Source organism: Mustela erminea, chromosome 6 (assembly GCF_009829155.1).
Source record: "Mustela erminea isolate mMusErm1 chromosome 6, mMusErm1.Pri, whole genome shotgun sequence".
NCBI lineage: Eukaryota > Metazoa > Chordata > Mammalia > Carnivora > Mustelidae > Mustela > Mustela erminea.
In genome coordinates, this window is record NC_045619.1 from 106,312,712 (window position 1) to 106,327,743 (window position 15,032).

The 15,032-nt window shown below is 39.0% G+C and overlaps 1 protein-coding gene and 1 long non-coding RNA gene across 13 annotated transcripts in view; both read left to right on the top strand.

The window, feature by feature from the left end:
- The window catches only part of WNK1 (WNK lysine deficient protein kinase 1), a 150,367-nt gene that overhangs the window by 131,653 nt on the left and 3,682 nt on the right, over positions 1–15,032 (top strand). For all 11 annotated transcript variants that reach the window (XM_032349196.1, XM_032349185.1, XM_032349187.1 and 8 more), the window contains 6 exons: positions 1,005–1,088; positions 1,724–1,784; positions 4,266–4,339; positions 5,722–6,383; positions 7,032–7,234; positions 8,625–8,819. In XM_032349196.1, the coding sequence (XP_032205087.1) occupies positions 1,005–1,088; positions 1,724–1,784; positions 4,266–4,339; positions 5,722–6,383; positions 7,032–7,234; positions 8,625–8,819 (1,279 nt within the window). The remainder of the gene's footprint in view (positions 1–1,004; positions 1,089–1,723; positions 1,785–4,265; positions 4,340–5,721; positions 6,384–7,031; positions 7,235–8,624; positions 8,820–15,032) is intronic.
- On the top strand, positions 8,826–15,031 carry LOC116594169. Of its 2 annotated transcripts, none has more exons than XR_004287082.1 (3): positions 8,826–9,823; positions 12,083–12,124; positions 14,062–15,031. It is a non-coding gene; the product is annotated as an uncharacterized LOC116594169 (long non-coding RNA). The 2 variants fall into 2 exon arrangements; XR_004287083.1 differs by having other exon boundaries at positions 8,826–9,802.

Here is a 15,032-nt window from a genome sequence, read left to right on the forward strand (position 1 = left end):
TAAAAAGTTAACGGCCTTGGGTGGATGGTAGTAAGACCCAGATAAAAGGATGGACTGTCTAAACCTCTAGTTCCTTCTTGCTGCCATCTGTAGCATATAAGAAGTATATATTATTAGGACTTAAAAGAATAATATCTCTCGATAGTAAAAGGGTATATTAATGCCATTTATAAGGACCAGTTCTCAGAAAATGTACCAAACTGAAAGGAAAATAGGGAGCGTGATACAATTAATCTACTGATAGATCTTGATACATTTATCAGAATGTTTTTTTTAAAAGATTTTATTTATTTGAGAGAGAGGCAGAGAAAGTGACAGAAATAGCAAGAGAGAACAGGAGCAGGGAGGAGAGGGAGAAGCAGACTCCTCATTGAGCAGGGAACTGACATGGAGCCCTATCCCTTAACCCTGGGTCGTGTGACCTGAGCCAAAGGCAGACACCTGACTGAGCCATCCAGCTGCCCCTATCAGAATATTTTTAAAGAGACGACAATTAGAAACTTTTCTGTCACTTTAAGTAACTTCAAACATAAACGGTAAGAAGACCTCAAAACTGTAAAAACGTAAATATAACTGAATTTCTCTAAGGCTTGGGAAATTGACATAAGTCATTCAAGCAATATAAGTTATTTAGTATATTGTTTCATTTTCATTGAATAGATAATGTGTTGTGTTAATCTAAAGCATCAGGGGCGCCTGGGTGGCTCAGTGGGTTAAGCCGCTGCCTTCGGCTCAGGTCATGATCTCAGGGTCCTGGGATCGAGTCCCGCATCAGGCTCTCTGCTCAGCGGGGAGCCTGCTTCCTCCTCTCTCTCTCTGCCTGCCTCTCTGCCTACTTGTGGTCTCTCTGTCAAATAAATAAATAAAATCTTAAAAAAAAAAAAAGGTGATTTATAAAAAAAAAAAAAATCTAAAGCATCAAACAGTATTTCTGTAAGATTGGCTATATATAATGGCTCTAACTATGCTGAAGACTTCTGTTTATTGGGCTTGTTTTTGTTAAGTCCCAGCAACCTCTGGAAGATCTTGATGCTCAGCTGAGAAGAACACTTAGTCCAGAGACTACTGCAGTGACATCCACAGTTGGTGTAAGTTTTGAAAATCTTGACATCTTTCCATAATCAGAATATATCATATTCCCAGAGCATACTATAACCTATTAATACCAGAGTTAGAACTATTAATTCAGAGTCTTTGCTTATTCCAGCAAACAGAAATGAGGCAGTTGGATGTAAGATTAACAACTAACCCAGTGGCGTCACTGTGGAAAAGATTTCATTTATTTGAAAGATCCTTTTCTTGTCTTACCTCTGGTTAGAATTACACCATAGATCAGTCCTATGGATTTTGCTCTTACGCTTTGGAGGAAGCTGTACTCTTTAAGTTAAAAGTTTTAACTTCTTCATTTTAAGCTTGTGACACAATGTTCTGATTAAAACTATTTTTCTATGAATATCGAAGTTACACTCTTAACCATGAGAAAAATGAAGAAAACAATATAGAAACAACTCAGAATTTCTTCCTTTTAAAAATCTTTTTTTTATATCAGACTTATTTTTAGGCTGGAAAAAAAAAGTAGAAAGCTCCCTTGGACATAAGTGTTTCTTCACATATACTATATTTCTTTTGCCCTTTATAAAGACCAGAGGAAAGACAGCATGGCAGAAGTTTAAAGAGTGACTGAAGCTAAAGATTTTGTGGTATCTGTGTGTATGTTTTGCAGCCTGTGTCTGTGGTGGCTCCAACAGCAGTTACGGAAGCAGGAGCACAGCCTCAGAAGGATGGTGAGGAGCATCCTTCTTCCTCTTATGTTACCATTCCCAGTCCTCTCTATAATCAAGTATAGATAGGGATTACTGTTTCAAAGACTTTCTTAAGAATGTAGGTGTATTTGAGACAATTTTTAAAAACACTTTTATATATTTCATAACTGAGGAGCATCAGTACTAATATTTAGAACATGTCATATTAGCAAATTAATGAATCTTTTGTATTGTTTTTATTTGTTTTCAAGGGGGGCATGCAAAGGGTAATGAAAGTTTCTTAGAATAAGACCATTTGTTATTAGCTGAGCCAGATCCTTGCTAAGAGAGATGAGGAAATTCAGGCGTATTTTCAAAAGTTAATTTACCTTAACCTCTTGGCTTTTGTGACACTAGAGATAGAGATAATCTTAAATAACATGGATGGTAGAAATAAAAATGTAAGATTTTAATCAGTTCAAGCATTTTTACCTATTTCTAGAGTCTTTAAAATTGGCATGTTCATATATATAGTCTCTTTAGAAGGTCACATTTCCAACTAAATTTTGTAAAAATAATCCATACCAACAATTAAAAATTTTCATGAGCATGCGCTAGGTCATAAGTTCATAATATCTAGTTCTTTTCTAAAGCTTTGTTGTGAATCTCAACTTATGACATCACCAGTTCCCCAGAAACTAGGAAATTTAAAGCTTTTATTTTCTGTCGCCTTTCCCCTTAGAACCATTTATTTTCAGAAGTGGAAATAATTCAGTGTGAGCTGTACTTATGTGATTTTGTAGAGCACTTGCTTAATATTTTTTCTTTTTATATAGTTTATCCATTCTCCTCACTACCACCTCCATAGATATATTTCCCTGTATAACTATTAGTAAGATTTACTTGGAATGCTCAGCTTTCTTTCATCCTTAAATTCTAAATTTCACTTCCAACGTCTCTAAATTATTTTCAATACAATTGTATTCTGAATTAGCTTTCTCATTTTAAAAGAAGTGACTTGAAAATCAGTGGAACAGACCAGGAAAGTCTAGAAAGGGACAAACTGTAAGAGAATGTAGAATATGAAAAAGGTGGGCTTTCATATCAGTGAGAAAGTGCTGGGATAGACAACTGGACAGCCATCTGGGGAAAAAACAAAAAAATAAATCACCAGTCTCAACCAAAATAAATTCCAAATGGATCAAAGATGGAAAATGGTATTGTAAAATAGTACTGTAACAAAACATAAAAGGAATCTTTTTCTTCTCTTTCTTCTTTTTTTTTTTTTAACTGTTTAGAGCAGGGTCAACAGACTTTCTGTAAAAGGCCAAGAAGTATGTATTTCAGGCTTTGCTGGCTGTATAGTCTCTGTTGCAGTTACTCGAATTTCCTATTATACCCCAAAAGCAGCATAGATGATACATGAATGAATGAGTTTTGCTCTGTAATCTGACAAGATTGATTTACAGAAACAAGCTATGGGCCGAATTTGGTCCTTGATAATAATTTGCTGATCCCTGATAGAGAGGAAAGTGTTGTTATTACTACATTTAATACTCAGCCCAGAAGCAATAATAGATTCAAAATTTTCTGCATTGGAAAAAGTGCCATGAGGTCCAAATAATGAAAAACAGGGTTGGGGGGTATATTCGTATCACAAAAAAGACTAGTAAGTGATAGCATTTCTTACCTCTCACTGGTAAATTCAGAAGTTTAATAGTTACCAGTGACTTGATACAACCTCTTTGGAGATCAATTTAGTAATGTCTGTTGAAGTTTTAAATGGGTATAATCCAGCATGTCCATTTTTAGGTATTTATTCCACAGATCTATAAGAAAATATTTGGTAGAGCACTTTTATAATAGCAGGTTCTGAAACCCTTAAATGTCCATCAGCAGAAGTCTGCTTAAAATAGGGTATATTTGCATACATACAGTAGGCAGACAGACCTAAAACACTATGCAGCCATGAAAGAGAATGAGACCGATATGGAATGTTCTGTAAGATCTCTTGTTAAAATATCAAAATTAGTGTTGTATAAAATACAACTTACTAGTTGTATAACATAAAGAAAATGCTGGACATTATCTCCAGGAATAAAAAGAACCTCAAACAAATGACTGTCCCTAGAGGGGAGGACCTAGGTGACTTTAAAGTTCAAAACTACTTATCAGTGATTCTGACACCTGTACTTTTTGTTCTAGGATTTTTCCTAAGTATTGCCTAAACCAGTTTGTCATGGTGATTTTCATTTAAAAATGGGTCTTTAATATCCTAGGTAAAATCTCGTGCTTTCTCTTCATTTACTTACATCTATCTTTTGAGTTAAAGAATGAGTAATTGAATTCTTACTGTCTGTTAACCATAGTTTTATAGTATCTCTTATGTTGTCCTGGCCTCAAACAATTTTCCTCACCTGATACATAGTTTTATTTTGCTATATTTCTGGCCTAAGGGAAAGGAAATTAGCTAAAAAGAGATGCTAATTTAAGTTCTTTTTCTCTTCCATGTACTTGTTTTAGTTTCTCAGATCGCAGAAGGTCCTGTCCTAGCAACTAGTTCAGGAACAGGTGTTTTTAAGATGGGACGATTTCAGGTAAGACAACTACTTTTCCTTGCCTTGATTTCCTCTTTGGGGTGAATAGGTATATAATAAAATTATTAATTTGGGCCATAGTTGCCAACTTAATGATATATCTTCTTTATAGCTCTTTATTATTTTCCCCTCTTAAAAGTAATGCATGCAAAAAAATATGTATATATATGCTGGGATCCTTGGCTGGCTCAGTCAGAAGAGCATGTGCCTCAGTCTTGGGGTCATGAGTTTGAGCCCCACATTGGGGGAAGAGATTACTAAAAATGAGTAAATAAGTAGACTTTGAAAAATAATAAAAAAACATGCCAATTAAAGAAAATATAAAATACTTAGTATAGTATAGAAACAGTAAACTATCTGCCCATCCCCCCACCTCCCTTCCCCATCTAGGATTAGGAAGGTGTGTTTCCTTCCGTTCCTTTTCTGCGCACATGTGTGTATCTACAATTGACCCTGCTACTTCTCTGAATGATATTTTGTGGCTTTTCTCCCCATCTTTTTTGTTTACCTAACTCATTCTCCCATTATTAGTCAGTAGGTTGTTTCTGATTTTTCCAATATAGTGAAATAACAGGAAACATTTTTATATATAAAAACACTTTCCATGTTTAGGATAATTTTTTAGGATTAATTTCTGAAGTGAAAATACTGACTGTGCATCAAGTGATACCATATCATTATATTTTCCCAGCTGGTCCAACCAGTGAATTTTTCTTCTTCTTCTTTTTTTTTTTTTACTGTTTCACAACTGCTTTCCAGTTATTCTCAGGATAGCACTGGGAGTTGGGGATAGTAGTGGATCCTCCTTATAGTCCCAATTAGTTGTGTTGATTCTTGAAGTTTAGTTTGCATTTAACATTTATTGGATTTAATCTTTGTAGTTTTCATATGCACAAGCAGCCTTTAAGATTCTGTTCCCTGTTGTTATTTCTATTTCCACAAAGACATAAATGTAAGTCCTGTGTATAACATGAGATATGAAAGTAAATAATTTACTTAATAAGCTTAGCGAGCCGCTGAGAATCTATATATCTAATCTATAAATCTCTGTACAGATACGTTGTTCTCTATAATGGTATTCCATTTATTTTCGCAGTGAAGATGGAGGGACTTTCTATAAAGACATATTTTACATACATAAAGACTTAAGTAAAAAACATCCTGGGAAATAAAGTAATTCACTTTTTTAAGATTTTATTTTTTTAAGTAATCTCCACTACACCCACTGTGGGGCTTGAACTCAGAACCCCAAGATCAGGAGTGACATACTCTACCAACTGAGCCAGCTAAACACCCCTCAATTTTTTTTTTTATTATCGTCCATTTGAAAAATTGAATATTGGAGACTGTTTTTTAATCTCAGTTTGGTCTCTTTCTATCAGGTTTCCGTTGCAATGGATGATATCCAAAAAGAGGGTAAAAATAAGTCAGAAGAAACAAAGTCTGTTCATTTTGAATCCAGTACTTCAGAGTCCTCAGTGCTATCAAGTAGTAGTCCAGAAAGTACTCTGGTGAAGACAGAGCCTAATGGGATAACCATCCATGGCGTCTCATCAGATATGCCAGATAGTGCCCACAAAACTCCTGCCTCAGAAGCGAAGTCAGAAACCGGGCAGCCTACCAAAGTGGGACGTTTTCAGGTGACAACTACAGCAAACAAAGTAGGTCGTTTCTCTGTATCAAGAACTGAAGACAAGATCACTGAGGCAAAGAAAGAGGGACCAACAGCATCTCCTCCTTTTATGGATTTGGAACAAGGTGTTCTCCCTGCTGTGATACCAAAGAAAGAAAAGCCTGAACTGTCAGAGCCTTCACATCTGAATGGGCCATCTTCTGACCTGGAGGCCGCCTTCCTTAGCAGGGATGTGGATGATGGTTCAGGTAGTCCACACTCCCCGCATCAGCTGAGCTCGAAGAGCCTGCCTATCCAGAATCTAAGTCAAAGCCTTAGTAATTCATTCAACTCCTCTTACATGAGTAGTGACAATGAGTCAGATATTGAAGATGAAGATTTAAAATTAGAGCTGGGAAGACTACGAGAAAAGTAAGTATATTTTCTTCTGTGAAAGAATAATGGCAGAACTCTGTTAAGACCTAGCTCCTGGTGCCTAGATGAGTATTCTTTTCACTGCAATATGTTTATATCTCATTTCTTTTAAAGAGAGGGTGAGACGCAAAAGCTATTATCTGAATGTAGTTCTCATTACGTCTCTTATAAGGACCCAGAGCATTTCTACTTCTAGAACTTCTTCACCTTTTGTTACTATATTTCTTTTTTGTTAATAGCACTCTTTATCATTATTAACCTAATCTAATTTATTTACTAATCTACCAAATGAATCCAGTAATGGCATTAGGATATAGATTATATTGGCAGATTTTATAGGTCATATTTAATCAGCTGGATCAGAGTAACAATTCAGTACTCCTGTGTATAGCCTCAAAAGTCAGGAAACCTTTTCTCCTAACACATCATCAACTATCTGTTGGTGGTTAGGAGCCTGTTGGAATGAAGGCCAACAGTATGAGATGACGAACTAGAACTTCAAGGTAGTAGAAATTAGGTTAAGTATATTGGGAAAATTCATGAGTAAGTAAATACTAGAATGGAGGTTAAAGAATATTTTATTAAATCTTAATTGAACAAAAGTGGTCATAATGTTTTTGAATGATGTTTGGTTATCTTTCATAGACATCTTAAAGAAATTCAAGACCTGCAGAGTCGCCAGAAGCATGAAATTGAATCTTTATATACCAAACTGGGAAAGGTTCCACCTGCTGTCATTATTCCTCCAGCTGCCCCTCTTTCAGGGAGAAGAAGGCGACCCACTAAAACCAAAGGCAGCAAATCTAGTCGCAGCAGTTCCTTGGGGAATAAAAGCCCCCAGCTTTCAGGTAAAAAGCCATGGACCAGGTCAGCCTTGGCTTTCCCATCCTTTGTTTCTGTCTTCAACTCTGTATGTAACCTATTGAACATTTGTTGTTTTTGTTAAATTTCAGAGGAGTTTGACTTTCCTAATATTCTTGCTTCCTTGATTTTTCCTCTCCCCCTGTTTATAGTACCTCTTTTTGTTGAGTCTGTGAAAGTAGACTGGATGAGGACAGTGGCTTATTCCATTGTGATCCATGTTACTATCTACTGGTAGTCATTTCTGGTTGTCCTTAAAGATAAATAATTGAGCATTACCTGGTTTTTCATATAACTCACATTTCACCAAACTCACAGGCAAATGGAAGAAAGTACACTATTTAGTAAAGTTCAGGTAGATTTTTCCCTTCAGTGAACAAATTATTCATAATTGCAGCTGGAATGAATGTAAATTTCATATATGTCTTAGTTGGTACTTTTTTTTGATTAAAGTTATTATTTCATTTATCTATATTGAAATAAACTTGCTAGTGGTTGTAATTTAAAAAATAGTTAAATTATAGTATCTTGTAATGAGCTATAGTTTGTCTGTTTTGCGATAGAATTTTTACCCTTCAGTGAAATTTTGATAATGTTAACAGATAATTAGTTGAAAAGTGAAAAAAACTGAAATAAGTTTGTACCTGTATTTTCTCTCCAGATCTAATGTAAATATATGTTGGAAAGCAGTTGCAAACTTCTTAGCAGCTTTCCATTTCTTGGAAGCTTTCAGAAACCCAAACCTCTTCTCTGGCACGTTAGAACCAATTCAGTGGTGGAAATACGATTATAAGGGATATCAGCTAATTGAGATCCTGATCCCAATTTTGACATACTTTTTCAGTGGCCTTCTATTCCACAAATTAGTAGGGAGCAGACACATTCATCAATTTTAAGACAGTTGTCTAGGGAATAAAAGCCACCTGCCACAAAATAATTTTAAAATATGCATTACTCTGTAGTCACTTGAATCAATTTTGACACCACTTCTGTACTCAATCTGACACATACTTGGGAAAAAGACTAAAAAGAGACTACCCACCAAACCTGTTGATGTCATGCTGCAATTCACTGTTTTATAATAGCGTTTAGGAAAGTGATCATGGAATTCTCTCCTACCCACGGAATGTTCTACTCGCCTGAGACTTGGGAACCTTCTAGGTCATCTAAAGCTACCTATATCCCTATTGCCTGTTGATTCTCATGTCATTCCTCAGTTCCCCTCCCATGAGGGAGGCCTTTTTTTTTCATCACTTACAGCTTCTGACTTGTGATTTGTCACTTAGTGGGACACAGTGGAGAAATGAGAATAGTGCCTATTCTCTAGGCACTGGGAAAGCTGTACATGTTTTCTCATGCCGCTTTATCTTTTGGCAGGTAACCTGTCTGGTCAGAGTGCCGCTTCAGTTTTGCACCCCCAGCAGACCCTCCACCCTCCTGGCAATATCCCAGAGACTGGACAGAATCAGCTGTTACAGCCCCTTAAGCCATCTCCCTCCAGTGACAACCTCTATTCAGCCTTTACCAGTGATGGTGCCATTTCAGTACCAAGCCTTTCTGCTCCCGGTCAAGGTAAGCAGTCAAAGCAACCTTCAGCTTCTAAACCCTGCCATATCTGTGGCAAACGCCTAAAGAGTAACCTATTGTTAAGGTCAGTTGGAAAAGCAGCTGACCAGAACACAGCCTGTCCGTTGTACATTTATGGATCTTGAGCTGGAAGGGGGAAATTGGGTAATGATTAGATAGGTGAACTCACTGCTCTTATCAGATGAAATCACTTTTTTCAAAGGATTATAGCAGAAAGTTGAATTTGTGACTTATATGAGGACTTTAACCAAATTAACAGCTCATTTGGGATTTGGAACGTACACTTTAATATACTAGAACAAGATTTCCTGAACCAAAATCAAAGAAATTTTAGTAGTTTCTGAAAGCTATTTTCTTAGCCAGTGCAGACTTTTTAAACTTTTAAGTATGGGAGTAGCACACTAGATAAATAGCCCTACAGTTCAGTTATTTATCTGTAAACTGCTTCCTAAATACAGTTTTATTTATTAATGATCATTTGAAACATTCCTGTCGAGGAGAGAGCTGCTAGCAACAGCAGGATGACCATTGGAATGACTTAGGTTATCTGGGTGGAAAAGAGTAGGAAAAGATACAGGTAACTCGCCTAGGGGCTTTTGTCACAATATCACAGGAATTTAAGATTAGTTTGTCTCTTCACAAAATGAATATACTTGCTTGCTTAGGAGTGCAGACTAGCTGGCATTATCCCCACTGGGAGGAGCTAAAGCATTTGGCAGAGGGAGGGCATTGAGACCTGGTATTTTCTGTCCTAGATATCTGACCTTTCCCTGGAAGCTTGTTCTTCTGTGTGCCATCTTAGCGCATTTCACCACTCCAGCCTCAAGTTTCTAACATCTTGTAGTTGTGTTCTGTCTCTTCTCTCTCTGTTCTTCCCTGTTTTTCCCCTCTCACAGGCTGTGCGAAGTTTAACTGTGCATCTGAACAGGTGACATTCAAACCTGGTGGCAGGAGGACCCGATTTCTGAGTACGCCCTGCTTGGCTCTTTGTGTGTAACACCTTTACTCCTTCCTCGTCCTTGTTTTTCTGCTGCTTGGATCTGATGTTTCATGCAGTCCATTTTCATTTGTCTCTTTGTATATCATCTACTCAGTGGCTTGGCTGAACAACTGTTGCCATCAGAAGTTTGAGTCTCTGTTAGTTATGATTAAAGATACAGAGATAATAATAGGTTTCTGTAAACTTCAAAAAAACTTTCTGGTAGAAGTGCTTCTTCAGAAGTCCGTGACAGAGAGAGAGAAGGTGGTAATGCTGTAGAGACTGCTGGCTCATTTGGATTAAGTGAAAACTGACGTCCCTAGTCCCTTCCGCCCCTTGCCCTAGCACTGGAAGTAACAGAGAGCTTCTTGACCACTGATACACTTAGATCCTGGCACCAGGGGAGAATTACAACCTTTTTTTTTTTAATTCTTTTTCCGAGTAGATTGAAATCTTTTTTTCTTCTCAGTTAAGCCTAACCATCTCTCAGTTGAAATGATGCTAGAGTCTCTGCATTGGATCCTTTCACTCCCCTACGCCCACCCTCTAAGTCCATAAAACCGGCACTTCCAAAAGGGTTTCTGTATAGTTATTCTGACCAAAGCCCAGCACCTGCCAGTGAAAATGGTCTTTTCAGCATGATTGCTAGGATTTCCCAGCTCTCTTGTTAAAAGTGAGATGCAATAGCAGATCACCCAATTTTCTCAGCCTGTCGTCCCAAAGGTGAGATGAAGATGATGCCTGTCTCTTAGGGTTGTTGTACAAATCAAATAAGATCACATGCACAAACACAGGCAGCACTTGGGAAGCACATGTCATTTCCTTCTGATCAGCCAGTGCTTACCTGGCACATAGTAGGCAGTCAGTAAATGTATATTGAAATAAAAATTTGAAAAACAAAAACAAGGCTCAGGTAGAAAACCTTTATTAGAGTTTGGTTAAAGATCTTCTTTGTTGAGGCCTCAAACTTCTGATGTGGTTATTGAAGTGCTTTTTAAATGCATGTGCAAAGGTCATCACTGTTTCTGAGTGTAGTTCACAGGTCCTTGGGCCTCACGTATCACCAGTCCAGGACTACTGAACAGAGGTGGAAGGTGTTATCCAATTTGGTAGCTTTCCAAAGCATGTATGGTTTTTGGGTACTCAGGTGGATAACTTTTCTGGTTAGACCAGGCTGGACCGAGCATGTTAGCACCTTGACACTTAAGTAAGCATTTAATTTCTGTGTCCAGCTAGCAAGATGAAAAGAATTCAGTAGTAGGAGACAAGAGTTGTAAAGTAGGATGTAACATGTCAGGCCTATATTATACAGCCTGAGATGTCTAAGAGGGAAGAAAGAGAACCAAGGCTTTTTTGCGAAGCATAATGTGAGAGATACACTTGAGATTAATTAATTAAATTCTCACACACTCTTAAAGGTAGGTGGCACACTTGTAACATCAAGTGAAAGTGGCTATAAATATTAAATCTTATCACTTCCTTTTGGGTCTAAAAAAAGAGACCCTACATCTGTTGAAGGCACTTGAGTATACATCATATAAGCCTTGGTGAACAAATTTGCAGGAGGTAGATTTTAAGCAAATATGGGAGGGAAAACAGGTACTTAACAGAGGTGGGATGTTTCTAGTTTTAGATGCGTTATTCTGTGCTCTCAAAATAGATTATGGTTTGGAAGCACGGCTTGGCTTAATGCTTTATTTATGTTCGAAAGTTGCTCGTTTTCCAGATACATTTAAAGATCTCTGGAGGGGAAGCGGTTAGTGTGTATATCTAGGATTTGGAAATGTATCAGCCAGTTTAAATTGACTCAAAACTATAATGGTGGTACTGGCAGTCTACTGGGGTAGAATTGCTAATGCATTTAATCAAGTGCTTTTTAACAACCCAGCAGGAGAAACAGAAAGTGGGACAGGGTCAGTGGAAAGACTGCTTGGGTATTTGCAATTCAAGCAGTAAGACCTGAGAGACTGGAGTTCCTCTCCCATCCCAGAACCTTAGTGCAGAGCATTACTCTTAGATCCAAAATTGGGTATGGAAGCTCTGCTGTCAGCCAGGTACCTCCGTTCTTCAGACACCCATGTTACAACTACGTAAGATGCGTCCATAGAACTTTACCTGTGGCAGGAACTCCAAGGTCCCACCAGTCTGTCTCTCTCTCTGTTTTCTCTTGCTGGGACTTTGTGTGCTATTTGGAGATTCTAAAGATTTCTAATATTTTACATTGATGTTTTCTTTATCTTTAACACGTTGCTCTCTCTTTGTGCTTCAGGGAAGATGGTGAAAAAAGTCTGTCCTTGCAACCAGCTCTGTAGTAATTATCTTTTCTTTCTCTTACTTTTTGGTCCTTGATTGCAAAGCGTGTTACCATGAGTTCTTGGAACCCTGAAGCTTCACAACGTCCTCATTCCCAATTTCCATCTATCTAGTTCTGCACCCTTTTCTAAGATTTTTTTTAACATGCTTAATTGCTGACCACTAGCAGATTAAGAAATCACCTCATAGTCTGCTCTCATGTGATGACCCTCTGTGAGTCTGGCTTTGTGACAATTACAGGTTGATAGCCCATGATATAGAGAGAGATGAGGGATGCCTGGCTCTTTGGGGAAAGGGAGTCCTTTAGTCAGCAGGTCCATGCCAGCCACTCTTCCGCCCACTGGGAAATCAGCACTGATCCAAACACGGAAAAATCCACATCCACAAATCATAGTGGGAGACATCTGGTGGATTGGTGAAGAGAGAAGCACTACTTTATAGAGTTGGCTTCTTAGACTGGTGGCTTCTCATTAACGTGCAGACAGTTCAACTACCCAACCGGCCACTTAGAGGGTCAGTCAGAAAACTCTGTATATTTGGCATATTGGGCAATGAGCTGTGACTCAGAGTAAATTATTGTTCCTAGGATCTGGTGGTGTGGGGTGTGGGAAATGTATTATGGCAGGAAAAAATTTAAAAATGGATTGTGGGTGGTAAAACATAGACTACTTCTTAGAACTTTGCAGCAGAACTGAGAAAGGTTTCAAGGTTACTTCTCTCTGGAAGGCAGTCAGCATTCTCAGAAATACCTGTATTGCAAGTAGTGTTCTTAACCCATTTACTGCTAAGATGGACTAAATGCGCTAAACGTACTCTCCATTCTCCTAGCTTTCGTAGTCAAGTCAGCTGTTGCCAGGCGTTTATTTCTGGTCAGAGAGAGATGTGTTTATTTCCTTTAATGGGAAAGCCTGTTTTCAGAAACCAGAATAAAAAGGTTAACTGTATGGTTGACCCCTCCCGCATCATGGTCTATAAACCCCACTTCAGAATCCAGTCCTGTGTAAGACAGATTAAAATGAAAAATGAGATTTGGTTATAAAGGAGCCTCACGGCATCAGAGGCGACTAGAGAGGTGTGACGCCCAGCATGGCCCCTCGCGAACGAGCAGTGTTCACCTCTACTGAGCTGCTTCGATTTGGCTTTTACCAGTTCTGCTCACTTGTGATTGTTTGTGGTTTTCATTTTGATTGTCTCACTCATCATCAAGCTCACCAAGCAATTATTACTCAAACAGGAAGAGAGTCCTCATGCATGTGACATGCTTGCTTTCTGGATTTTATCACTAGCACAACTGCCACCCTCACTGCTTGCGCTTCTTCCTCTCTGCTTCCCCACCACGGTCTGTCTTGCTTTTCAAGGTAGGCTGTTTCCTGTGCTTTTATCCTTTTCCACTTGGGTCTCCTGTACCGTAGGGGAACTGACACTTCCCTTCACGCTGTCTGTGCAGTAGCTCTCCCCTTGTGGCTCCAGTGGGCACTAAGAAGTAAGCTAATACACACACTGCAGTAGATCCATGTCTTGCCTTGGTGGTAAGAAGCATGTGACCGTCCTCACTCTGCAGCTTCACCTCAGAATTAGCTGTTAGTCTAATGCAGACATGCTTGTGTGTGCTGTTCCCAAGGTATATAAACTTGACCTGAGTCCAGTGATGAATTATCTAGGGCTTTTATGTGGCAGAGTTGCTTCGGGGCATGCCGCTGTGCTCTGGTGCTGCGTGGACCTGGAAAGCAGGAATATGTATGCATTTTTTTGAGCCCCCAGCATTACTTGGATATCTGAAGGCCTAGCAGCTCACAGCTTACCTTAGTAGCTTCTATTTATTCTGCAGGAATAAATGTGAGATCTGGTAAGAAAGTGGGGGGTGAGGGAAGAAAAACAAGATCCTGACTTTTCTTTCCCTCTTCCCTAAAACTTGCCTCTTCGAATAATCTTCAGTGTGCCCTCCAGCAGAGCCGAAATCAGGCAGGACACAGACCCCTTCTTCCTTTCTCATCAAACCATAGAAATAGAATTCCTTCATCATAACCTCAAAGCTTCCTCCTTCCCTTTGCACTCCTACCTCAGCTGAATGTTCCTGTTGCTTCCACTTGCGAGTGCTTGCTCTTCTGGGAAGGGGGGAGGGACGAGAATTCATGAACCAGTTGAAACTGAGGTCATCTTCAGGAAAACCATGTCTTCCTGCAGTTGAACGATTCAGGCACTGCAGAGAACCTTCCTCAGGAGTAATCTTGGTTCTTAACTCATAGGCAAATGGGAGAGGTTGAAGCCTTCATTCCTCCCGAGTTCATGTTTATGAATGTGTGTGTGTGGGTCCACATGAAAAAGGTTTTTGAACAGAGCATGCTATCTCTCCTATCGCTTCTTTCTGTTAAAGAATGGCTGAAGATTGTGGCATAGTATCCACATGGTTTGGGAACCCCATCTTTTCCCGGGCCAGGCAATCTACCTTTGCATTCCTTTAACTCCTGCTTTCAACCCTGCCTCAGGGCTCAAGAAATCATCTTCTTTTGCCCTGCATTCTGCAGCATTCTAGAGCCTCACTGACCTTAGCGCACCTCCCTCATCAGCGTGATGCTGGGAATGGGGTGCTGAAAGTTGAGTTTCAGTACGCTGAAATACCATGTGAGTGGGCTGAAAGCAGTCCCCAGCCTTTGTGCCTGCCCTCATCCGGAGTTTTTAGCTTCATCTGCCACAACTCCTAAAGAGAATCTGTTTTCATTACCCCGTTACCTATGTCGGAACATATGGCCAGACAAACCCTTGAACCCTTCCCCTCTTGCATGCCTTCCCAGCTTATCCTCTCCTCATTCAGTGGCTTGCCATTCATCATCCTGTGAAGTTTTCCCTCTTTCTGAAGTTCTAACCCAAGCTCCTTTTAATGGTTGTGTTCTGTTGCTTCGTCTAAT